Source organism: Mastigoproctus giganteus, chromosome 10, assembly GCF_048544385.1.
Source record: "Mastigoproctus giganteus isolate SK-2022 chromosome 10, ASM4854438v1, whole genome shotgun sequence".
NCBI classification, from domain to species: domain Eukaryota; kingdom Metazoa; phylum Arthropoda; class Arachnida; order Uropygi; family Thelyphonidae; genus Mastigoproctus; species Mastigoproctus giganteus.
Window position 1 is genome coordinate 93,023,251 of NC_143584.1, and position 23,686 is coordinate 93,046,936.

Genomic DNA, 23,686 nt, shown 5'->3' on the forward strand with positions numbered 1-23,686 from the left:
GCAAGTCTTCTTTTCCTTGGTCGGATTACTGTTTCAAAACTTCTGATGTCAACGTTTGCTCAGATCGTGTCAGTGAAATTATTCTTGCAGGAATGGAATCCTTTATCCCACACTCCACTTTAAAATCTCGTCCTATATCTAAACCTTGGTTTTCCAATAAATGTGCTAAGGCTGTTCAAGAGAAGAATGTTGCATATCGTAATTGGCTTGTTTCTAATTCTTCAGTTTCATTTTCTGCCTACACCAAAGCTCACAACAATTGTAAAGCAGTTATTAATCAGTCCAAACTAGAGTTTGAACAGGCTAAGAGTAGAAAACTTGTTCCTTGCCCTGATGGTAGCTGAGCATTCTGGTCTCTTGCCAAAGCTATTGGCCGCAACTTTTGCCCATCTCTGCTCCCACCTCTGTCCAAACCAGATGGTTCTGTTGTCACTTCAGCCAAGGATAAAGCTGACCTGCTAGCATCCCATTTTTCTTCCAGCTCATGTATTAATGATCTTGGTAAAACACCTCCTACCATTCCCAACACGCTACTTTCAACGTCTCCTGTGGTCTTCCGTCAAAAGGATATCAGAAGGATTTTGATGAATCTTGATGCTAAGAAAGCTCCAGGTCCTGATGGTATTTCTCCACTTGTTCTGAAAACCTGTGCTCCTGAACTTACTCCTATTCTTTGCCGCCTTTTTTCACTTTCTTATTCCAAAGGTGTTTTTCCTTCTGCTTGGAAATTTGCTGATATCCAACCAGTTTCTAAAAAGGGTGACAAATCCCTCCCATCCAATTATTGTCCCATTGCAATTACTTCTACTCTTTCTAAAGTAATGGAGAAATCAATTAACCGCCAACTCTTAAACTACCTTGAAACCTTCCGTCTGATCCACGATTGCCAGTATGGATTCCATCAGTGTCGATCTACTGGTGATATTCTGGCTTATGTTACCCATTTATGGACTAATTCAATGGAAAGGATCGGTGAAACACAAGTAGTTGCTCCTGACATCTCAAAGGCTTTCGATTGTGTTTGGCATAAAGGTCTTCTAAACAAGCTTCCATCTTATGGTTTGCCAACTGTTTTTAGTAATTGGTTATCCACTTTTCTCTCTGATCGCTCACTGAGGGTGATGGTTGATCGCTCTCTGTCTTCTAACTTCTCCACTAATGCCGGTGTCCGCCAAGGTTCAGTTCTTTCCCCCACTCTTTTCCTCTTGTATATTAATGACCTTCTTCCATTGACTGGAAATCCTATCCATAGTTTTGCCGATGATAGCACATTGCATTCCACTTTCCATTTTGAGAAACCTTGTCCTACTCAATCAGCTTCAATTTTTCAAAAATTTGCTACTAATTCCTTAAATGCTGATCTTCAGGTAATTCTCCAGTGGGGCAAAGACAACTTAGTTGATTTCAACCCTTCTAAAACTTAGTCTTGTCTTATATCTCACAAAAAGGATTCTTCTGCTCCTATGCTTATCTTTAGTGAAACTCCGATTTCTAGACAAAATGATATATCTCTTTTGGGGATTACCCTGACTTCTAATCTCTCTTGGCACAAGCACATTACAAATATTGCTTCCTCTGCATCTAAAAAACTTGGTTTTCTCTTTCGCTCTCAGCGTTACTTTTTTTATAAACAGCTGCTCACTTTGTATAAATTGTAAATCCGCCCTGCCATGGAATATTGTTCCCACATCTGGGGTGGTGCCCCCAAAACCTCTCTCTCTCAGGCTTCTTGATTCCATTCAGAAGAGGGAAGTTAGGTTAATCAATGATTCATCTGTAACAGTCTCTCCACTCGCTTTCTCATAGACGTACTGTTCTGCTGCATGCCTCTTCTACAGATACTTCCATGGGCACTGTTCTTCTGAACTGGCTTCTATAATTCCCGCTCTCTCTCTTTCAAAACAATCTGAACACGTGCTGCCACCAGACAACATCCATTTACTGTCCAACTTCAAACCCACAGAACCAACTTTTCATCTTCCTCATTTATTCATTCAACTGCTGTTTTCTGGAACAGCCTTCCTTCATACGTATTTCCTGAAAATTACAATCTACAGAAGTTCAAGTCCACTGTCAACAAATATCTTCTTTCGTCTTCTCAACCTCCAACCCAAGCACAGTACTAAGTACTATAGATTCTAATACCTCTCGTGTTTGGGGCTCACATAAAAAAAAAAAAAAAAAAATGGGTTTGTTAAGGGAAAGTCTTGTCTAACAAATTTAATAGGATATTATGATGTGGCTACAAAGGAACTGGATGCAAAAAATAATTTTGATATCATATATTTGGATTTCAGGAAAGCTTTTGACACTGTTGTGCATGGAAGACTATTGTACAAATTGGAGCAGAATAGTATTAAGGGAAAGTTGCTACAATGGATAAAAGGATGGTTGAGTGGGAGAAGACAGAAGGTGGTGATAATCAGTGGGTGCTGCTCTTCGTGTACTAATGTTATTAGTGGAGTCTCACAGGGTTCGGTGTTGGGTCCACTGTTGTTTTGTATATTTATCAATGATATTGATGAAGGTATATCAGGCTTAGTGTCGAAGTTTGCATATGATACAAAGGTTTGCAGGGTTGTTAAAGACAGTAATGGCAGTTTGCTTTCTAGATACTTCAACAGGATCTAGAAAATTTGGGCAGATGGGCTAAGAAGTGGCAACTGAAGTTTAACCTTGACATATGCAAAGTACTGCATATCTGTAAAAGTAACTCCAGAGAAACGTACCGACTGTGTGATACTACACTTAAGGTCGTAGAAAATGAAAAAGACCTGGGAGTAATTGTGGAGTCAGATATTGAAGTTTTCTGAGCAATGCAGACAGGCTGCCAGGGAAGGTCATGGGGTTTTGTCAATGATATATATAGGAATTTTGCTAGCAGGGAAAAGGTGATTGTCCCTCTGTATAAAGCAATGGTCAGGCCACACTTTGAGTACTGCGTACAGGTCTGCACGCCTCATTTTAGAAAGGATGTAGATTTGCTTGAGTGTGTACAGAGAAGTGCAACAAGATTGGTGAGGGGAATGTGGGGATCCTCTTACCAAGAGAGGCTTAAGCTCTGCATATTGCAGTGGCTGGAGACTAGGCACCTGCACGGTGATCTGATTGAGGTGTGTAAGGCCTTGAATGGGTTGAGCATGCTGAATTCTGATGGGATCCTTCCACTTGTTAACTTACTGAAGGTGCAAGCAAGGGGAGCAACAGCCACAACAATTCAAGAAGATAGCTTCAAAGGTCAGGTCTTGTAGGTTGAAGAATGGACAGTCTCTTCTTAAAAATGCTGTTACAAAAAATATTGAAGTGTTTATAATTTTATTTGTTTTCAATAGGATCATGCCCAGAATCATGAGCAAGATACCAGTGGTGGAAGAATGGAGTTCCAAGAGAATGTGGGACCAACTACAGTGACAGTGGTTTGTTGACAAAGTGCCATTCTTAAAAAAACGTTTGGTTGAGAGAACCTTGACCAGTGAAAATAAAAGTTGTGTACAAGCTAGGTTTAGGCACAAATGACACTTCAGATACAAAGGATGTTATGATGATGCCAAAAATAATTGTTCTATCTTTGCCTAATACCCATGGGATGATTTTTAATTGTTGTCTTTTTTTAAAATTTAATTTCAGTAGCAAGGGCAATAGCAGTACCCAAAATGTTGGGAGGAATACTGTGATGAAAAAAAATTATTGCCATTGTAGATTTGTTAAAGAAAACTCAACATAATTGAATTTGTTGTCTAATAGCATTCTTCATGCAAAAGATACTGTACTACAGGCCTTGGGTGATTTTAAGCAACATTAATTATTGATTGCTGGTCAGATGACACTGCATAATGAATTTACTAGTTGTGAACCAAGCACTGGCAACATATCACATGATGGGGAAAAAATATATAATGGAATATAGATGTGGAGCTTTTCCTTTCAGTCCCCATTCCATTCTGGTTGGCGCCTCCGTAGCCAGGTGGGCAGGAGCAGCAGTGCGTAGCATACGCTTCTTGATTAGACCAGGGTTTGAGCCCGTGACCACCAAATACTGAGGATACGGAAAGGTCAGGGAATGACCACCGCATATCCCTGGAGTAATATGGCCTTAGTTGCTAATGCTCCTAAAAACCAAATAAGAACAACAATCACCATTCTGGTTATATGAGCAATCATCCCAATAATTTTTTTTTTTTTTTTTGTCTTCAACATTAATGACTTGATAGGTAAATGTTTATCTATTATCTAATAACAGACCCAATATTTAATAGTAGATGAATACTGAATGGTTCCATCCAAAAGTTTCACAGTAGGCAGTCTTCTACAAGAACTAGCCTCTGAATGAACATCATGGTTTAATTTTATCCTTTGCCGACCGGGCTAGCTAGGTGGGTAAAGTGCCTGCCTGGCAACCCAAAGGTCGCAGGTTTGAATCCCGCCGCACATCAATCTTGGTCCATTACAAGAACATTGGTGACAGTTTTTTTGAGATCACTGCAAGAAGCTCCTGGGATCAGCAGGCAGAAGAAAGCAACTGGTATAAGCAATTTTAGAAAAGGCTGTATTATCTTGGGCCAAGATAATACAGCCAAGATAATTCACAAAATGGTCAGTTATTTTACTGACCATTATTATTCAGCCTTTGTAGATTTGTTTAACCATTTTGTGAAAAGGAGTCTGAATAATAATGGTCAGTAAAATAACTTCTGAAAGTTTGATAAATTTGACAAGGACATTTTGTCAATCAAAACCTCTGAAGAATACTTCCTCATTGAATGTTGTTGAAGGCTCCTTCAAAATCTTGAAATATACACAGTAAGTATTTGGATGGAGAATTTTGAACAGTGTTTAGAGTTTTAACATCCATAATTGCATTTAAATCCATCCAGTCATTATATCCATATTGGTAAAAATATGATAAATCTTCAGATTCATATTTTTTATTTTTACAAATAGCAAGAAATATAAATACAGTTGGTTGTCGACTTATGACCAACTTCTGTTCTGACTGACAGGCCGTAAGTCGATCTGGCCGTATGTTGGCCATATATTTATTAACAGTATTTTTTAACCTTTCTAATCTTTTTATCATCTTTTATTTTTCAATTTAAATACAGTAATGTTTTTATCTTTTACTTAGCGATACTGTACATATCTTCGTTTCTATGCCTAGGCTCTCTCTCTCTCTCTCTCTCTATGAGGTTAAATTCAAACCTCTACATTTTAATTGGTTTATTATTCATACTGTTTATAAAAAAACAAAACTACAATCTATAATTATATTGTACATAATGCGAAAAATAATACTGTACATAATGTATTTAATCTTTGCTTGTGCTGGGTTGTGCATCATCAGGGTCATGTTCTTGGGTTGAGGTAGGAGATGTTTATTTATATAGACATTATGCAAAGCAAATTTTTTTTTTAAACGCTTAAACCACCCAGTACTAGCCTGAAAATCTTCTGTTTAATCATGTCCGGTGCATGATTTTAAACTCTGAAACAAACTTCTAGCCTTTGCTTGCACTGTGTGAAGGTTCAGGGGTGTATTTTTTGTATTAAATCTTCCATCCACATAAACAACAATTTCTCCATTTCATGGATGGATTCCTGTCGTTGTTTGGTTAAAATTGTAGACATAATAGGTGCAGAACCTTTCACAGCTTCCCGAATTCTTTCTTTGTCCTTAAGTATTGTCGATACCGTGGAATGTGCTATTCAAGTCACATGCTATTGTATTCACTTTCTTTCTGCCTTCATACTGCTGGATAATTTTCATTTTACACTCTAAATCAATAGTTTTCCTTGACTTCTTAGCTGGCGTATATGTAGATGAAGGCATTTTCCTTTTACTAAACATTTTATGCGTATTTCAGTAGAATTTTAATTAATACACCACACGCAGTAGATGCTTGAAGGCGACTGGGTATATGTGAGAAAGAGCGACTAAGTGTATGTGCCTTTTTTTTTTTTTTTTTTTTTTTATGTGAACCCCAAACACGAGAGGTATTAGAACCTATAGTACTTAGTACCGTGCTTGGGTTAAAAAAAGCATGGGTTGAAGGAGACGTATGGGGGGAGGGGGATGCCGGAAACTTTGCTCTAGAGACTAAACATGGGTTTCACCACTTCAAGCCTCCAATAAGCAAAGTGGTGGTATTTCACCGGTTGATGAAAGTCATCTACCACCTGCCTGGTGCTGTCCTCAGGCCTCCCGTCATCGATGTGCCCCCTCACCTGGATGATGGGTGTCCTCAGTAGTGACTTCCTGATTTATTATTAATTTATTCATTTATTTATTGTTTATTTATTTATTTTTTTTGTGGTCGTAAGTGCGGCCGGTCGTAAGTCGCATAGGTTGTAAGTCGACGACCAAGTGTATAACTTTCCTATAATAAAAGCATAGCTAGCTGCTAATAAATCTCCAGATTTAAGACAATTTTTAAGTCAAGTCTTTTTTACCCAGTTTGACCCCTTCATCATCTCACCATCATTATATATATATTTGGCGCCTCGGTAGCCAGGTGGGAAGGAGAAGCAGTGCGTAGCACACACTTCTTGATTAGACAGGGGTTCGAGCCCATCACCACCAAATACAGAGGATGCGGAAAGGTCAGGGAATGACCACTGCATATCCCGGAGCAATATGGTCTTAGTTGCTAATGTTCCTAAAAACCAAATAACAAACAAACAAACAAACAAGCTCTGTTGTTGTGTTGTACACAAGCTCCAAAGGTGAGCCCCCAGTCAGTTCTTATGACTCTCTGGAGTTTTGCAGGCATGCAGTGACTTGGTCTTGTCCTTTAGATAGCATGCATGCCCACAATCTATCCTTGAGGTACAACCCTAAGTACCTAACCTGACATGCATACTTCAGAGAAACTTCCCCATGTTTCACAAGGGTGGCCTAGTCAAACTGAGTTGATCTTTTAGTCATATAGCTGTGGTATTAGCAGGGCCGGTTTTGGGCTGTTAGCCGCCTGCATGCTAGAGATATTTGTCCACCCCTATCAATGTGGATCGTGAGTAGATTCATAACCTAACCCAACCCATGGGAGCCTACTATTATGTTTTTATAGGCGCCTCCATAGCCAGGTGGGCAGGAGCAGCAGTGCATAGCACACACTTCTTGATTAGACTGGGCTTCGAGCCCGTGACTACCAAATACGGAGAATTCGGAAAGGTCAGGGAATGACCACCACATATTCCCGGAGCAATATGGCCTTAGTTGCCAATGCTCCTTAAAACCAAATAACAAACAAACAACAAACTAGTATGTTTTTATGACAGTTCCATATAGTTGACAGGGGTGAAAAAATCCAAAGAAATATTTGATATATTTATTTTAATTTATTCAAATCAAAAATGTACAAGATATCAAACAGAAGTAACAAATTGTACCCATGAAATTAGAACTGCACTCTTCTTGCTTTCTTATTTGCCAATTCATCAATAACATCTGATAATTCTAAACCTTCACACAATTCCTTTTCTATAGCTAACAGTCCTAGATCATTAAACCTTTCTTGAGTCATTGATGTTCTTAAATATGTTTTTATAAGTTTGAGTTTCGAAAAACTCCTTTCACCTGATGCTACACTAACTGGTAATGTCAGAAAAATTCTGAAAGCTATAAATAGATTAGGAGATGATGACAGAAAGTTATTTTTTGTAATATATGTCGTTTTTTAATGGGTCTGCAGTTCCACTGCTCAAAATTCTATATGTTATCAGCTCATTGAAGAACTGAAGACCATTAATATCCTTAATACTTGTACTTCCTTTATTAATTTCAAGGGAAACATCTAAATCAAAACAAGGTTTTTTAATTTCCTCTTGTCATTTCTCCAAATTCACAAAGAAATTTAAATACATCATTACATTCATTTAGATTTTCAAACCTTTCCTGTGTGGAATTTAAGGCTGTATCAACAATTGTTAGATAAAATTGTATTCTAAACAATTCTTTTGGATTTATGATTTGTTCATTGGGACTTTCATAATCAAAATGGTAAACTTTAGTTCTACTCCTTACAACTGGAAATTCTGCCACTACATTTACTTCTGCAGCTAAAATTTTTGCATCCCTAATATATTTATTAAATGCCTCATCAGATCTGGTTGCACTTAGAAATTTAACAAGCTCATTCAAAACATTAAGAGATTTATTTATGTTGGATTGAGGGCACTGCAACGTTTTACTTAAAACATCAATTTTTGACAGAATATCATTCCATATAACGGCTGAGCAAATGAACTTGAAAGACGCAACCTGATCTAACAAATATTGAGCTGTATGTTTTGTTTTCATGTCTCTGGAATTATCATCTATTATGTAATTTAAACTTTTCAAGATCTGAGAGGTCGCACTCTTTTATTCACCTACTGATTTCAGTGCTAATCTAGTGATATTACGATTTAGCATATCCCATCTGTAAGGGGATACAGAAAAAAACGTGTACAATTCTTGAACAATGTTAAAAAAAAATTTAACTGTTTCAAATGTTACTTTGGCAGCATTGTTTACAACTAAATTCAATGAATGAGATGCACAAGGTACAAAAAAGGCTCTAGGATTTATATTCCTAATTCTGTTCTGCAAGCCACTATGCTTACCACGCATATTTGTCCCGTTATCACACCCTTGTCCATGCATATCTTGAATGTCTAATTCATAATCTGTTAAGAGTTCTTAAAAGATAATTCATAAACCTTCCTCTGTAGTGTCTGATACTGGATAAAACCCTAGAAATAATTCTCGAACTGCAACATCACAAGCGTCAATATTTACAATTCTTACTACAAATGCTATCTGTTCAGTGTGACTGGCATCTGGCAGTGCAGTCGAGAATTACCGAAAAATATTTTGCTTTGTTTACAAATTCCTTGATTTTTGAGTTTATGCCACTTGCTAAAACAGATATGATTTCATTTTGAAAAGCATGGCCTAAGTAATGAGGCATATGACTTTTAGCAGGTTGAGATTGTGTTGTTATTGACCTGCTGTGAGATAATGGGGTCAAATTTCGCCAATTAAAAAATTTCCATTATTTGTTTCATAAAATTTATCATTTTTACCTCTGAAAGATAAACACTGCCCTGCTAAAAACTGAACAATTGCAATGATTCTTTCAATAATGGCTAGCCATCGTCTTTTTTTTCAGATTCAAAGTACCATTGTTGTTCTTTGTCAATTGTACAATTGTTGTCAAGGCGTGTTTTTAATTCATACCACTTTTTACAATTTTGCATATGTTCTACACTTGTTTCATGCTGTGATAAATGAGTGGATAAATGTTGCCAATCTGAAAACCTCTAACTATCTGTTACTTTGTTTTGCTTTAAAGCAAACTTTTAACTTCTAGCAGGGATAAGGAGGTGATTATTCCCTTGTATAAGGCAATGGTCAGGCCACACCTAGAGTACTGTATACAGGTCTGGAGGCCTCATTTCAAGAAGGATGTACAGCTGCTGGAACAAGTACAGAGAAGGGCAACAAGATTAGTGAATGGAACAAAGGAGTGCTCTTATGAAGAAAGGCTTAAGTTTTGCAAATTACAGTGTCTGGAGACTAGGCACCAGCAAGGTGATCTGATAGAGGTGTATAAAGCCTTGAATGGTTTGAGCATGCTCAATGCTGATGGGATTCTTCCTCTCGCTCAGAATAATCACCTGAGAGGGCATAAATTCAAATTGAGGAAAGACAGATGTAGGATAGACGTGCGGAAATTTGCCTTTAGCCAGCGGGTGGTTGGTTGGTGGAACAGACTTCCATCCCTTGTTGTGGAAGTTGATAGCCTAAATAAGTTTAAGGCTCAGCTGGACAGATATTTTGAACGAACAGAGGGGTGAAGTGGAAGTGTTTTTTTTTTTTTTTTTTTTTTGGCTGATGCTGCATAAGCTTGCTTTCTTGCATCAAATGCCTCTACTAATGCTAATGTAACAAAAGCAAAACACACTATTCGATTTTGTAGAATAGATTAACCAAGTTTTTTGAACTTTTTCACTGTTAGGTAAAAGTCTCATATATTGTGATGCATAAAATGATCTTTCATTGTTATCTTTAGGAAATTTCATATTTTGAGGCGTTACAAGTCCTTCTGAATTATGAGTTCTAGTAACCGATTATTAATAATTGGTGGCCAGCTATAAGGATCCGCTATATCATATTCGGCCTTCAATTCAACACAATTATTATTTTCTAAATTATCCTCACCATAGCTTGATTCAGGCACTGATATTTCTTGGAACAATTTCAAACGAACTTCAAACTTGTCATTTGATTTTTCACCTTCCATTTCATCCTTACTGTCTGAAATGAATTCCGAAGCGACTGATGTTGATGCTGTCGGGTCAACCTCGTCCAACTTTATGAATTTCAGCATGGATCCTTGTAATTTGTCCTTTTCCTTATCACTTTCATTCTTCTGCTTGTGATAAAAAGCACCAGACTGATGTTTTGTTTTCCTATCTGACACATCTGAACCTATAATAATAATAATTCTTTGCTTACAGGACACAAACTATTTTTTCTCTTTTCAAATGTATAAAAATTTTGTGATGACCCAAACCTGACTTAAACCTTTCTGTGCGGGTACCAAAGGTTTACTTACACTAAATTAAAATAAATAAGCACAAAATGAAAGCCGACCGGGCTAGCCAGGTGGGTGCCTGCCTTGCAACCCAAAGGTCGTGGGTTCGAATCCCGCCTCTGGCTTAGGCGCCTCCGTAGCCAGGTGGGAAGGAGCAGCAGCAACACTGCGTAGCACACGCTTCTTGATTAGACCGGGGTTCGAGCCCGTCACCACCAAATACGAGGATGCGGAAAGGTCAGGGAATGACCACCGCATATCCCGGAGCAATATGGCCTTAGTTGCTAATGCTCCTAAAAAAACCAAATAACAAACAAACAACAACAACAGCCTCTGGCTTGGATCACAGTAAAATGCAAAAAGTTTGGGAAGTGCATTATGGCCACAGAAGTCGATGCGCCAATAACTAACGGGAAAAAAAATGAAAACACGTACCTGTTATGTTTATTCTTTATCAGCAAAAGCTCTAATCTCACACGACAGTTTCTTAGGTTATATTTATGATTTATGCACCTGTTGTCCATCCACATACTTCTCACCCCACTGCTCACTTGGTAGTAACGAATTTTTTGCTGTGAAAATGTTGAAAACGGTCGACAAGAGAATTGATCGTTGGGTGAATATTTAAATTCGTGTGCATTTCTCTCTTTATTTAAATTTCCTTCAACAGTTAAAACAATGATGTAAATATCGCTTTAAGATGGTACAGGAATAAAGGCCCATTCACAATGAAAATTAAACTTAACATAAGCATAAAATAAAACCTTGTATCTATATTATTTAATGAAACCATTCACAATGAATTACGTAAGTGTAACCTTAAACTTAATCATAAGACGTTAACATGAAAGTTTGCAAACTCCAAGCTTTTATGCTTTTGTTTACGTGGTTTAAAACAAGACACAATCATAGAGGTTATGGAAGTCCCATTGTTGAATCCTTCTCTGGTTCAACGGATGAACTCACCATTGCCTGTGCTTGCACTTCTAAATTTTCTGATGCAAAACACCTAACATGTATGCTTCGGTCTGAAATGAATATATTTATACCCATAAACTGCACAGCTATATCATCCGTCATTATGCAAACAATTTTTTGAAGTATGAAAGAAGAACATGTTGTTTCCATGGCTACCAAATATGTTTACGGGCGTGTTTATGTTCCCATTGTGAATGTTGACTTCTTAATTTTATGGTAATGTTTGTTACTTTTTTTTATTAGCATTAGCATTAATAGAGGCATTTGATGCAAGAAAGCAAGCTTATGCAGCATCAGCCAAAAAAAAAAAAAAAAAAAACCCACTTCCACTTCACCCCTCTGTTCGTTCAAAATACCTGTCCAGCTGAGCCTTAAACTTATTTAGGCTATCAACCTCCACCACAAGGGATGGCAGTCTGTTCCACCAACCAACCACCTGGCTAAAGGCAAATTTCCGCACGTCTATCCTACATCTGTCTTTCCTCAATTTGAATTTATGCCCTCTCAGGTGATTTTTCTGAGCTAGAGGAAGAATCCCATCAGCATTGAGCATGCTTAAACCATTCAAGGCTTTATACACCTCTATCAGATCACCTCGCTGGTGCCTAGTCTCCAGACACTGTAATTTGCAAAACTTAAGCCTTTCTTCGTAAGAGCACCCCTTTGTTCCATTCACTGATCTTGTTGCCCTTCTCTGTACTCGTTCCAGCAGCTCTACATCCTTCTTGAAATGAGGCCTCCAGACCTGTATACAGTACTCTAGGTGTGGCCTGACCATTGCCTTATACAATGGAATAATCACCTCCTTATCCCTGCTGGAAAAATTCCTGTATATCATTGACAATACTCCATGAGCTACTCTTGCAGCCCGTCTGCACTGCTCAGAGAACTTCATATCTGCCTGCACAATCACCCCCAAGTCCCTTTCATTCTCTACCACTGTCAGTGTAGTACCACAGAGTTGATACGTTGCTCTGGGGTTGCTTTTTCCCATGTGTAGTACTTTACATTTGTCAATGTTAAACTTCATTTGCCACCACTCAGCCCATCTACTCAACCTTTCCAGATCCTGTTGCAGCAGCATAGTGTCAGTAGTGTCCTTGACAACCCTGCCAACCTTTGTATCATCTGCAAACTTGGACATTAAGCTTGATATACCATCATCAATATCATTTATAAATACAGAAAACAATAATGGACCCAACACTGAGCCCTGAGGGACTCCACTAATAACATTAGTCCACGATGAGCAGTGTCCATTGATTACCACTCTCTGTCTTCTCCCCCTCAACCACCCCTTTATCCATAGCAGCAATTTGCCTCCAATGTCACACTGCTCCAATTTGTGTAGCAGTCTTCCATGTGCAACAGTATCAAAAGCCTTTCTAAGATCCAAGTATATAATATCAAAGTTATTCCCTGCATCCAGTTCTTTTGTGACTGCATCATAGTATCCAATCAAGTTGGTCAGGCAAGACTTCCCCTTAATGGCGCACTATGGTCATAGTTGCCGATGCGCCCAATAAATCCCGAAACAAACAAACAAACTTCCCCTTAACAAAACCATGCTGTGTCTGAGCTATAACTGAAGTCTTGTCTAAATGATCCTGCAGTGCTTCTTTAACCAGTGCCTCCATTAATTTTCCTGGAACAGAAGTTAAGCTCACAGGTCTATAATTACTTGTGTCAGCCTTTGATCCTCCTTTGTGAATTGGGGTCACATTTGCACATTTCCAGTCTATGGGTACCACCCCTGAGTCCAAGGAAGCTCTCATAATTATGGCTAAGGGTTTGCTTACTTCCTTTGCTGCCTCCTTTAATATAACTGGATAGATCCCATCCACCCCGGGTGCCTTTCTTGTGTTTATCTTCAACAGTTTCTCCTCCACTTTACTCCCAGTTATTTCAAGATTCTGTAGCTTACTGCTAGAGTTGAATACACCTCTGGCATTCCCCTTGCTGAATAACTCCTCATGTGTGTTTGTTTAATTTTCTTATGTTTAATTTTCATTGTGAATGGGCCTTTAGAGAATACAATATTATTTATTAACAATGCCACATCGCTATTTCATCGCCGACCACTATATTAAAATAATATTAAATTACATTTTAATTTTATTCTTTAAAGTGGACTATCGGCCACTCTAGGGATTTGATCGCCTGCGTGCATGCACGCACTGCACACCTACCAGAACTGGCCCTGGGTATTAGTCTTGAAGACAGTGAGCTTATGCAACTCCACTCTAAAAGTTGGTCAAGCCTGGGGTTGGCCTTCTCCTCCAAGTTTCCATAAATAAGAAAATCATCTGCATAAGCTACCATGAAGTATATTTTCTGAGCAAATCTGGATCCAGCTATCATGCTGCTGCTCCCAACGTAATTCCTTAGAACTTTATGTAAATTCCTAGGACAAAGAACTAAACAGGCTCTGTAGAAAACACTATCCCTCTACAGTTCACTAAATGTTTTCTTTATGTTGTCTGTAAAGCTTAGCAACCAGCCATCTTAGCATTGGGTATTTCACTAAAGAGTATAAGCCCTGAAAGGAATCAGTAAAAATGAATGTGGGAAGTATCTTCTTATTGGTTGGTAATACAGTGGATTCCGGTTATTTGGGCCACCGGTTAATCAGGGCAGCCGTTTATTTGGGACAAATCTTAAAAAAACAGAACAATTGAGAAAATAGCCAGGGTTTACTTCGGTTAATTGGGACAAAATGCCGTTTAATCGGGGCAAAATGCCGTTTAATCGGGGCAGAAGACCGCAGCATGGGAGATTACCCTATGATTGTCTCCGACCGTACCACGTAGTTCGATTGGATTTCTGGAGGTCACAACCATAAAACAATAAAAACAATTAGTAGTCACCTGTTTATTGGGCTTTTGTGTTAGTGAAATCTATCAGGAACTGATAGTAAACTAGATCTTATTGAATTTGCGATAATACCGGCAGCTGGAATTCTGTGGGTTATTTATGGTAAGATATGTTTACACTTCTATGGAATCTTCACTCATATAAAAAAAATAATTTTCAGAATCTTCTCTTCATTCCTATTTTTAAAGCTTCATAATTTGTTACTCCGTTTTCACTTGCGCGTATCATGTTACTTGCAATTTGTGTGTGTGTGTGCTGTGTTTTTTGTTATTGATTGCTTATCTTTTTACTGTTTTAAATTTTAACCCCCACCCACAAATGTCAGTGAACAGAAATGTCAACTAGTTTAGTTAGTATGTACATATTACATTACGTATTAATTATTCCGATTATCATGTATAGTCTTCCGAATTTCGCATATCATTTAATTTTTTAATTGGTAAGGTAATAAAGGGTAAATTTGTGCTTAATATATCTTTACTTTTATAGCCTGTGGATAATATTCCTCCTATTTTCGCTAATTAGAATCGCTGTTTAATAGAATTAAAATTCAATTCACAAACGTGATCACAATGACCGGCGCTTATTACACATCGTATAGTGAACGGTACTTTACTGTGGTGACTCCATCGTAATGTGATTTGATTGTACAGTGAACCAATTGTAAAGTGGTGGTTCCATTGTATTTTTAACTATTTAGGTGAAACTTCGGATAATTGGGGCAGCCGCTTAATCGGGCCAAAATGCACTAGTTCCAATATGTCCCAAATAACCGGAATCGACTGTATATCTGAGGTACAAATATAGAATCGTAGGGAGTATAGTATTGATTGGCTGGTGGCGCCAGTGGTTGTCCACAATGTTCATTACTCTGTGAAGTATACCGAACCCTGTAGAAGCCAGAATGTGTGTATAGTGTTGTGGTTTGTATGGTATTGTGTAGAATTATCTTATGTTGTTCTTCAGGTCACTTAGCCTAGAGGCCATGTGGAATATCACTGACCCCCTGGTTACCATCCAGACCACAGGAAGGTAGTAGGTATATGGAACTCTGGCAAAGCTGATTATAAACTCACCTGAGCTTTCCAGGGAAGGCCAGAAATATTTGGCCAGTGCCAAGTGAAGAGTGAGACATGGGCAATGGAGGTAGCCAAAGTAGAAAGCCATAGGTGTGTCCCATGAGATAGCCAGATAGTAACCAGTGCCATACCCAGTGGCAAGTCTCAGATGACAGTGAACAAGGGGATAGTGGAAGGTCCAGTCCCTAGATCAGTGTTTCCCAACTGTGTTGCACGGAACACTAGTGTTCCGTGAGATGTTTTTTTTTTTTTTTTTTTAAGAAAACCCCAAACACCAGAGGTATTAGAGCTCATAATACTTAGTACCGTGCTTGGGTTGGAGGTTGAGAAGATGAAAGAAAGAAGATATTTGTTGACATTGGACTTAAACTTTTGTAGACTGTAATTTTCAGGAAATACGTATGGAGGAAGGTTGTTCCAGAAAACGGCAGTTGAATGAATAAACGAGGAAGATGAAAAGTTGGTTCTGTGAGTTTGAAGTTGGACAGTAAATGGATGTTGGCTGGTGGTGACACATGCTTGGACTGTTTTGAAAGAGAGAGTGGGAATTATAGAAGCAAATTCAGAAGAACAGTGCCCATGGAAGTGTCTGTAGAAAAGGCATGCAGAAGAAATAGTACGTCTATGAGACAGCGAGTGGAGAGACTCTGTTAGAGAGGAGGCATTAATTAACCTAACTGCCCTCTTCTGAATGGAATCTAGAAGCCTGAGAGAGGTTTTGAGGATACCGTCCCAGATGTGGGAACAATATTCCGTGGTAGGGCGGATTTATCAGCTGTACACTCTGTTCACTCTGTATGGCTCATAAATCCGCAGGTTTATGAGTTTTACACTCTGTTCACTCTGTACAGCCCATAAATCCGCCCTACCACGGAATCTAATACCATCAGGACCTGGAGCTTTCTTTGCATCAAGATTCGTCAAAATCCTTCGGACATCCTTTTGACAGAAGACCACAGGAGGCATTGAATGGAGTGTGTTGGGAATGGTGGGAGGTGTTTTACCAAGATCATTAATACACAAGTTGGAAGAAAAATGGGATGCTAGTAGGTCAGCTTTATCTTTGGCTGAAGTGACAATAGAACCATCTGGTTTTGACAGAGGTAGGGGCAGAGATGGGCAAAAATTGCAGCTAATAGCTTTGGCAAGAGACCAGAATGCTTGCTATCATTAGGGCAAGAAGCAAGTTTTCTACTCTTAGCCTGTTCAAAACCTAGTTTGGACTGATTAATAATTGCTTTACAATTGTTGTGAGCTTTGGTGTAGGCAGAAAATGAAACTGAAGAATTGGAAACAAGCCAATTACTACAGCAACATTCTTCTTTTGAACAGCCTTAGCACATTTATTGGAAAACCAAGGTTTAGATAAAGGACGAGATTTTAAATTGGAGTGTGGAATAAAGGATTCCATTCCTATAAGAATAATTTCACTGACATGACCTGAGCAAACATTGACATCAGAAGTTTTGAAACAGTAACCCGACCGAGGAAATGAAGAAAAGAAATCTCACAGGTCATCCCATTTTGCATTCTTGTAATGCCAAACAATACGATGTTGTGAATAGCCATGAGATAAAGGCTCCATTGGAGAAGAGACAATCACCTAGTTATGATCTGAGGTGCCTAATGGACCACTCACTTCGATCATGTACTTAGAAGAGTTGTTTGTGAGAGAAAAAGATCAAGCATATTGGCTGTATGGCTAGGATTGTCCGGTATCCTTGTAGGTAAATGAACAATCTGGGCAAGGGCATTAGTAATTGCAAAAGTAAATTTCGACCAGCTGGGTTTGTGTGACTAGAAAACGGAAGCTAGCTGGAGTTGTGAACATTAAAATCACCAAGGAATATTACCTCAGTTAGGAAAGTTGGACTGAAGAAAGTCAAGTTGCAAAGAGAGGACGTCAAAGAGCTCCATGTGATTAGTGGAGTTGGGAAAATGGTAGAGACAACAGAAGAATTTGACACAATGAGGTAGAGAGATTTTAAGCCAGAGAAGATCTAAAAGAGGAGATTCCAAATTACAAAGTCTCTGACAGGGAATATTGGAATGGACATATGCACCTTTGAGGCGAAAGGGATCATACAGTGAATAATTTGGACAAGTGAGATGAGCAGTAGTTGAATCAACTGATAACTGAGATTCTATCAGAAAAAGTACATGGGGTTTGGCAGACTGGAAGTGGAAATGGGCATTGTTGAGATTGGAATTGATACCACGTATATTAGTGAAATGAACTAGGAAGTGTTTGGGAGGTTTAGATCTTTTTGCAGATAAGCTTACTTTATTATTTTCCCAAGCAGGCAAACAACTTGAGAATGACTGCATTGGCTGTGTCTTCTAGAAGGGCTCTGGTGTTAGCTAGCATTGTAAGGTTGAATGTATCAGCAAATGCGATACAATCAACCATATCCAGAACCATAGAGAGGAACTCGTCAAGGATGATGGATCACAGGAAGGGACCCAGGATGGAGCTGTGTGGGTAACTCCTAGAAACAGGACGTTTGTTGAAAAGATGTAGTGACTGTTATGGTTCTGTTATGCAGCTAGTCTTGGAGGCAAATGGACATGCCTGAGACATCATAGAGAGTCATTGTCATTTGAATGAACTTCCATCCTGGTAACTACTCAGACTTTCACTCCTATGCAACTAGTTCTCATTTGTGTCTTGCAACAGAACTAACTGTAGTAGATTACATATAATAAAACGACAAAAGTCCATAAATCAATTCATATAACAGTATGGTTAAGAGATTATTATTAAAGTGGCCATTTAGCCTTGTAGTGCAAATGGACCCATCACACCCCACACCACAAGGAGGTAGGTCACTACTGTCTATCCTTCTATAAAACACCATGTATAAATTCAGCAAGTATGATAAAAGTCTTTCTAGTTAGAAATAATTCCACTAATGTGGACTCTGAGAGAGTGAGCGTCCCCTGCCCCACTGATGTCCAGGTATAAAGGACAGTTCAGCACAGTGTTTCAGGCTCTCCAAAAAAAGCACAAATCTGAGGGAGCTAAACCCAACTAGTACAGCCTTGACCTCAATATCTCTTAAGTTGGTTTTTTTTTTTTTTTTTTTTTGCTGGGATGTCTGTGTGTATTGAGTAATTATTTAAATTCACTGTGAAATAGTATTAAATAATGTACCTATGAGTTTAACAACCACAAAATAACTTACACACTTGGTGGAGTTGAACTATAAACAGTAGAGGACAAAACAGATTAGGGCATTAAGATATGGTCAGACGAGGTTTACCACCCATCTACACTGTTTTCCAAACAGTGTAGATGGGTGGTAAGGAAGGTCCATAGCATTCTATTGACGATTTATTGAGCATTGGCTCATGGAGATAGGGAGGTCATAAGACCCCACTTGGAATGCTATGTTCAATAATGGAAACCACATAAAAAAAAAATTTAGCTTCTTGAAATGGTCCAAAAATAGGCAACTCACTTGGTAAGATCAGTAAAAGGGCATCCCTATGAGGAATGCACTTTAAATATGTAGGCTACAGAGCTTGGAAACTAGACATCTTAGAGGAGATTTGATTGAGGTTTATAACACTGAGAGATGAAAGTAAAATGAATGAAGGTGAAATTTTCGCTGTTATAAATTATTCTAGAGCTTGCCTTATTTTTTAATTAAAAATAACTGTATAAGTTTTTCTCATTTTTTTTTCATAGGGATATGAATGCGTACCTATTCATATATACAAAAGCATTAAGCATTTCATGAGTGAGAGAGAGAGAGAGAGAGAGAGAGAGAGAGAGAGAGAGAGAGAGAGAGAGAGAGAGAGAGAGAGAATAGTTCCTAGTGATTACTCAGATGGGTAATTATTTAAATTCATTCTGAAATAAATAGTATGTGACCATGAATTCAGATTTGCCGAGTGAGGGGTTTAAACTGGATTAGTGTTAGTCATATAGTGCAAGGAAGCTACAGGCTTTTTGTTGTACCAGTCAGAAATAAAATAAAAAAAAGTTAATTATAACCAATAATAATAATAGATAAATGAAAAATAATAAAAATATAAAGACAGATATAAAAAAATAGAAGATAAATAAAAAAGTAGATAATAAAATAGACTAATTGTCATAGGTCAATTCATAGATCAACTATCCAGTTGACCTATTAATTTCTTTAAACTGTCAGCCTCAACTACCTATGGAGGCAACTTGTTCCAGTAATCAATGACTCTGCTAAAAGAAAACTTCAAACGATCTGGTCTAAACCTCATCCCCTGTAATTTGAATTTATGTCTCCTAGTTCTGGAATCTTTTAAAACAGTGAAAATTTTGCCTTTATATTTTTTACCATCCCTCCCAGAGCCTTAGGCCTAAATTAGGTCCACTCTAAGGTGCCAGGTTTGACAAGCTCTGTGGCCCCCATAATTGAAATCTTTCCTCATTTGATCATCCTCTTGCAGATTTTGCTATGCAGGTTGCCCATCTTTGGATTCTTTCAAGAAGTTGTCTTTTTTTTTTTTAGATTAGTTTTCCATAGTTCTAGACACAGTATTCCAAATGCAGTCTTACAATTGCCTTATATAGTGGAATTATGACTTTTTCCACAAGCCAATGATTTTGTTAAACCATTAATAGGACACAAGGGACCTGCTTTCCTTGCTGCCTGTCTACAGTGTTTGGAGAACTTCATGTCTGACTGTATTTGTAACACCTAAATCATTTTCTTCCTCTACTGTTTTTAATTCAACTTCTGTGCATTATTTATTTTTGTATTACTGTCTCCCAAGTGTAAGCCTGCAACTTTTTTGACCATCCTTGAAGCATGTCCAAGTCATCCTGAAGGCTGCTTGGCATTGCAAACTTTGATACTAAGGCCCTTCATCAATATCATTGATAAATATACAAAACAACAGTGGACCCAACACCGAACCCTGTGGGACTCCACTAAATAACATTAGTCCACGAAGAGCAGCACCCATTGATTACCATCCTTTGTCTTCTCCTACTCAACCATCCTTTTATCCATTGTAGCAACTTACCCTTAATACCATTCTGCTCCAATTTGTACAGTAGTCTTCCATGCACAACAGTGTTAAAAGTTTCCTGAAATCCAAGTATATGATATCAAAATTATTTTTTGCATCCAGTTCCTTTGTAACCACATCATAATAACCAATAAAGTTTGTCAGACAATACTTTCCCTTAACAAACCCATGCTGTGTCTGAATTATTGCTGCAATCTTGTCTAGATGATCCTGCAATGCATCTTTAACCAGTGACTCCATTATTTTACCCAGAACAGAAGTTAAACTAACTGGTCTGTAATTACTCGTGTCGCCCTTTGATCCCCCTTTGTGAATTGGGGACACATTTGCACATCTCCAGTCCATGGGGACCTCCCCTGAGAACAAAGATCAAGGATGCTCTCTAAATTATGGCTAATTGTTTGTTTACTTCCTTTGCCGCCTTCTTTAATATAACTGGATAGATCCCATCCACCCCAGATGCCTTTCTTATGTTTAACTTCAACAATTTCTCCTCCACTTTGTTCTCAGTTATGACAAAATCATTAAGTTACAATTTGATAACCTTGTGGCATTTTCAAACCTTAATAACTCCTCATGTGTGAATGTAGATGCAAAATACTCATTCAGTTTTTTTGCTATCTGAGCAGGATCATCAACAGTCGAACCATTGATATCAAGTGGACCAATCAGATTCATCCCCTTCCTTTTAGAGTTTATATAAGTAAAGAAATCCCTGCTGTTTTTCTTAGCATCCTTTGCCAAAGATTTCTCATAATCTGCCTTCACCTGCCTAACCTCCTTTGTGACTTGATTGCAGACTAGCTTATATATATCATAGGCTTTTGGGTCGCCTGATAATTTATATGCATCCCATGCATTTTTCTTCTCTGTCACGAGTCTCATTAGTTCATTTGACAACCATTTAGGCCTAAACCTTGAACAATATTTCTTAATAGGTATGAAATGTTTAGTAGCTTCCACTATTAATTCCTTGAATGCTTTCCACTTAGAATTTGCTGTTGGTAACATCATCAGTTGCTCCCACTGTACAGAATTTAAAAACTGTCTGCGACCACTATAGTCACCTTTACGGAAGCAAAAACCCCTTCCTTTTCCCCTTAATGTAATTATATCTTTAAGTAAATCCCACATCAGTACACCGTGATCACTGCAATCTAATGGTTCCTTTATCTGCAAATTCTTAATACACGAATGATCACTGCTGATAACCAGATCAAGAGTATTACCCTCTCTGGTTGCCTCTCGAACATGTTGCTGCAGAAAACAATCATCCAATAAATCCACAAAAGTCTTACTAGTGTGCGAGTGACCAACCCATAAGTTCCAGTCTATATCTGGGAAGTTAAAATCCCCCATTATAAGACATTCTGATTTACTAGCCCACTATTTCTCTGTACAATTGTTCATTGTACTCATTTGAGTTGTTAGGCCTATAACACACTTCTACTCTTATTTCTGCTTTTCCAGTGCTTATGTCACACCAAACTGATTCAACAGTGCACTGTTCATCTATATGAACTGGATGCACTTCTTTTGATTTTATGTTTTTCTTAATTAACAGCATAACACCTCCTCCCTTTCTATCCTGTCTATCCTTTCTGTACAAATTTTACTCCCTAAATTCCAGTTCTGCATTCCTTATATCTGTGTGACACCACACCTTTAATGTCTTGACCAACACTTCAAATTCATCAAATTTATTTACTATACTTCTAGGATTCATTGCTATACATGCGAGTATACATGTACCTATTCTTATTATTAGTTACCCTAACACATCCCATATACCCACCTGTTTCATGATGATGACTGCCATCAGTCCCTGAAACCCCCAACACCCCTTGCTCCACGCCGCTGCTTATTCTAATAGAAGTAGGGCAAGAATCACCTTCACCTCTGCCTGCAGCTACTTTTAACCTTTTAGTCTGTGAATCCCCCGAATCTAGCAGTTTTCCAACCCACCTAACACTGCCTCACTGGCATCAGCAAATATTCTTGCATCCTTTCTATTTAAGTGTATCCCATCCCTGTAGAAGCAGTCTCTCCTGTTAACAAGCACAAACCATGCTGAAAAAAATTTTACCCCTTGAGCCTTGCACATTTCCTCCAGGGCTGAATTGATTGACAAGACTCTCATCATGTACTGCCTCCTATTGTGTCTGGGCAGAATTTCAGACACTTTCAAATTTAAACCTACTTTTTTTGCACCGATCATTAACGACTCTCCCAATGTTAACATCAATAATTGTAGGAAATTTTATTCTTTTAGCCAGCAAGTTATTAATTACTGCAGTAAGTTACCTCAATGGGTAACTTATTCCAGTAATTGAGGTTTGTAAAGTGGGGGAGGGGAATTCAAAGGGCAGGTAGATAGACACCTATGCAAGTAGGGCGTCAAATAGGTCATTTATTTAATTTAATTTTATTTATTATTATTTTTTTAATTAATTGATTTTTTTCTTACACCATTTGGTGAATACTAATATCTGATTAAATTCTTTTGTTATTCTTAAAATATTTGGTTTACTTTTTATATATAGGCCACTGTCGTTTCTATCGCACAACTGCTGCTGAACGTGAAGACAGGAAAAAACAAGAAAAAAGGGAACGCCGAGAAGTGGGATTTGAAGAGGATGTGGATCGAACAATATGGGTTAAATACACTCTGGGCTTAAAGCATCAAGTGAGAAATATTACATTTCCCTTCTTTTAGTATTTTAAGCTTTTCTCAGGTGGGCAGTTTCAGATATTGGCACATTAACACAAATTTTTGAGATTTTGATTCTTTATTTTTAATATTCTGTAGCAGCAACACTTGTTTCATGTCCAAATGGTACCTCGGCTTTCTTTTCCATTGCTAAAGCAGCCATTGAATATGTCTTGCATCCTTATTACCTCTTTCACACCCTCATAATTTACTGCATTTTTGGAAAGACTTAACTTATTGACATTGTGCATTTTCCCCTTATTGCTTGTTATTTGATGATGATGGTTACTTCTTATTCCATACTAACTATATCCCATTGAATGAATGTCTGATTTATTTATCCAGTAGCTCTTAAACTAAGTGTTACCTCATATGTAATGTTTCCCTTTTACACCTCCTATTCCAGTGGTGGCAATGTTAAGTTAGGATGAAAATTTCATTCAGAAGGA

General features: G+C 38.0%; 1 protein-coding gene across 1 annotated transcript in view; it reads left to right on the plus strand.

The window, feature by feature from the left end:
* The window catches only part of E(bx) (nucleosome-remodeling factor subunit NURF301 E(bx)), a 693,176-nt gene that overhangs the window by 193,429 nt on the left and 476,061 nt on the right, over nt 1-23,686 (plus strand). Inside the window, exons 8-10 of the mRNA XM_090382976.1 lie at nt 15,613-15,645; nt 21,520-21,531; nt 23,071-23,213. Coding sequence (XP_090239102.1) covers nt 15,613-15,645; nt 21,520-21,531; nt 23,071-23,213 — 188 coding nt within the window. The remainder of the gene's footprint in view (nt 1-15,612; nt 15,646-21,519; nt 21,532-23,070; nt 23,214-23,686) is intronic.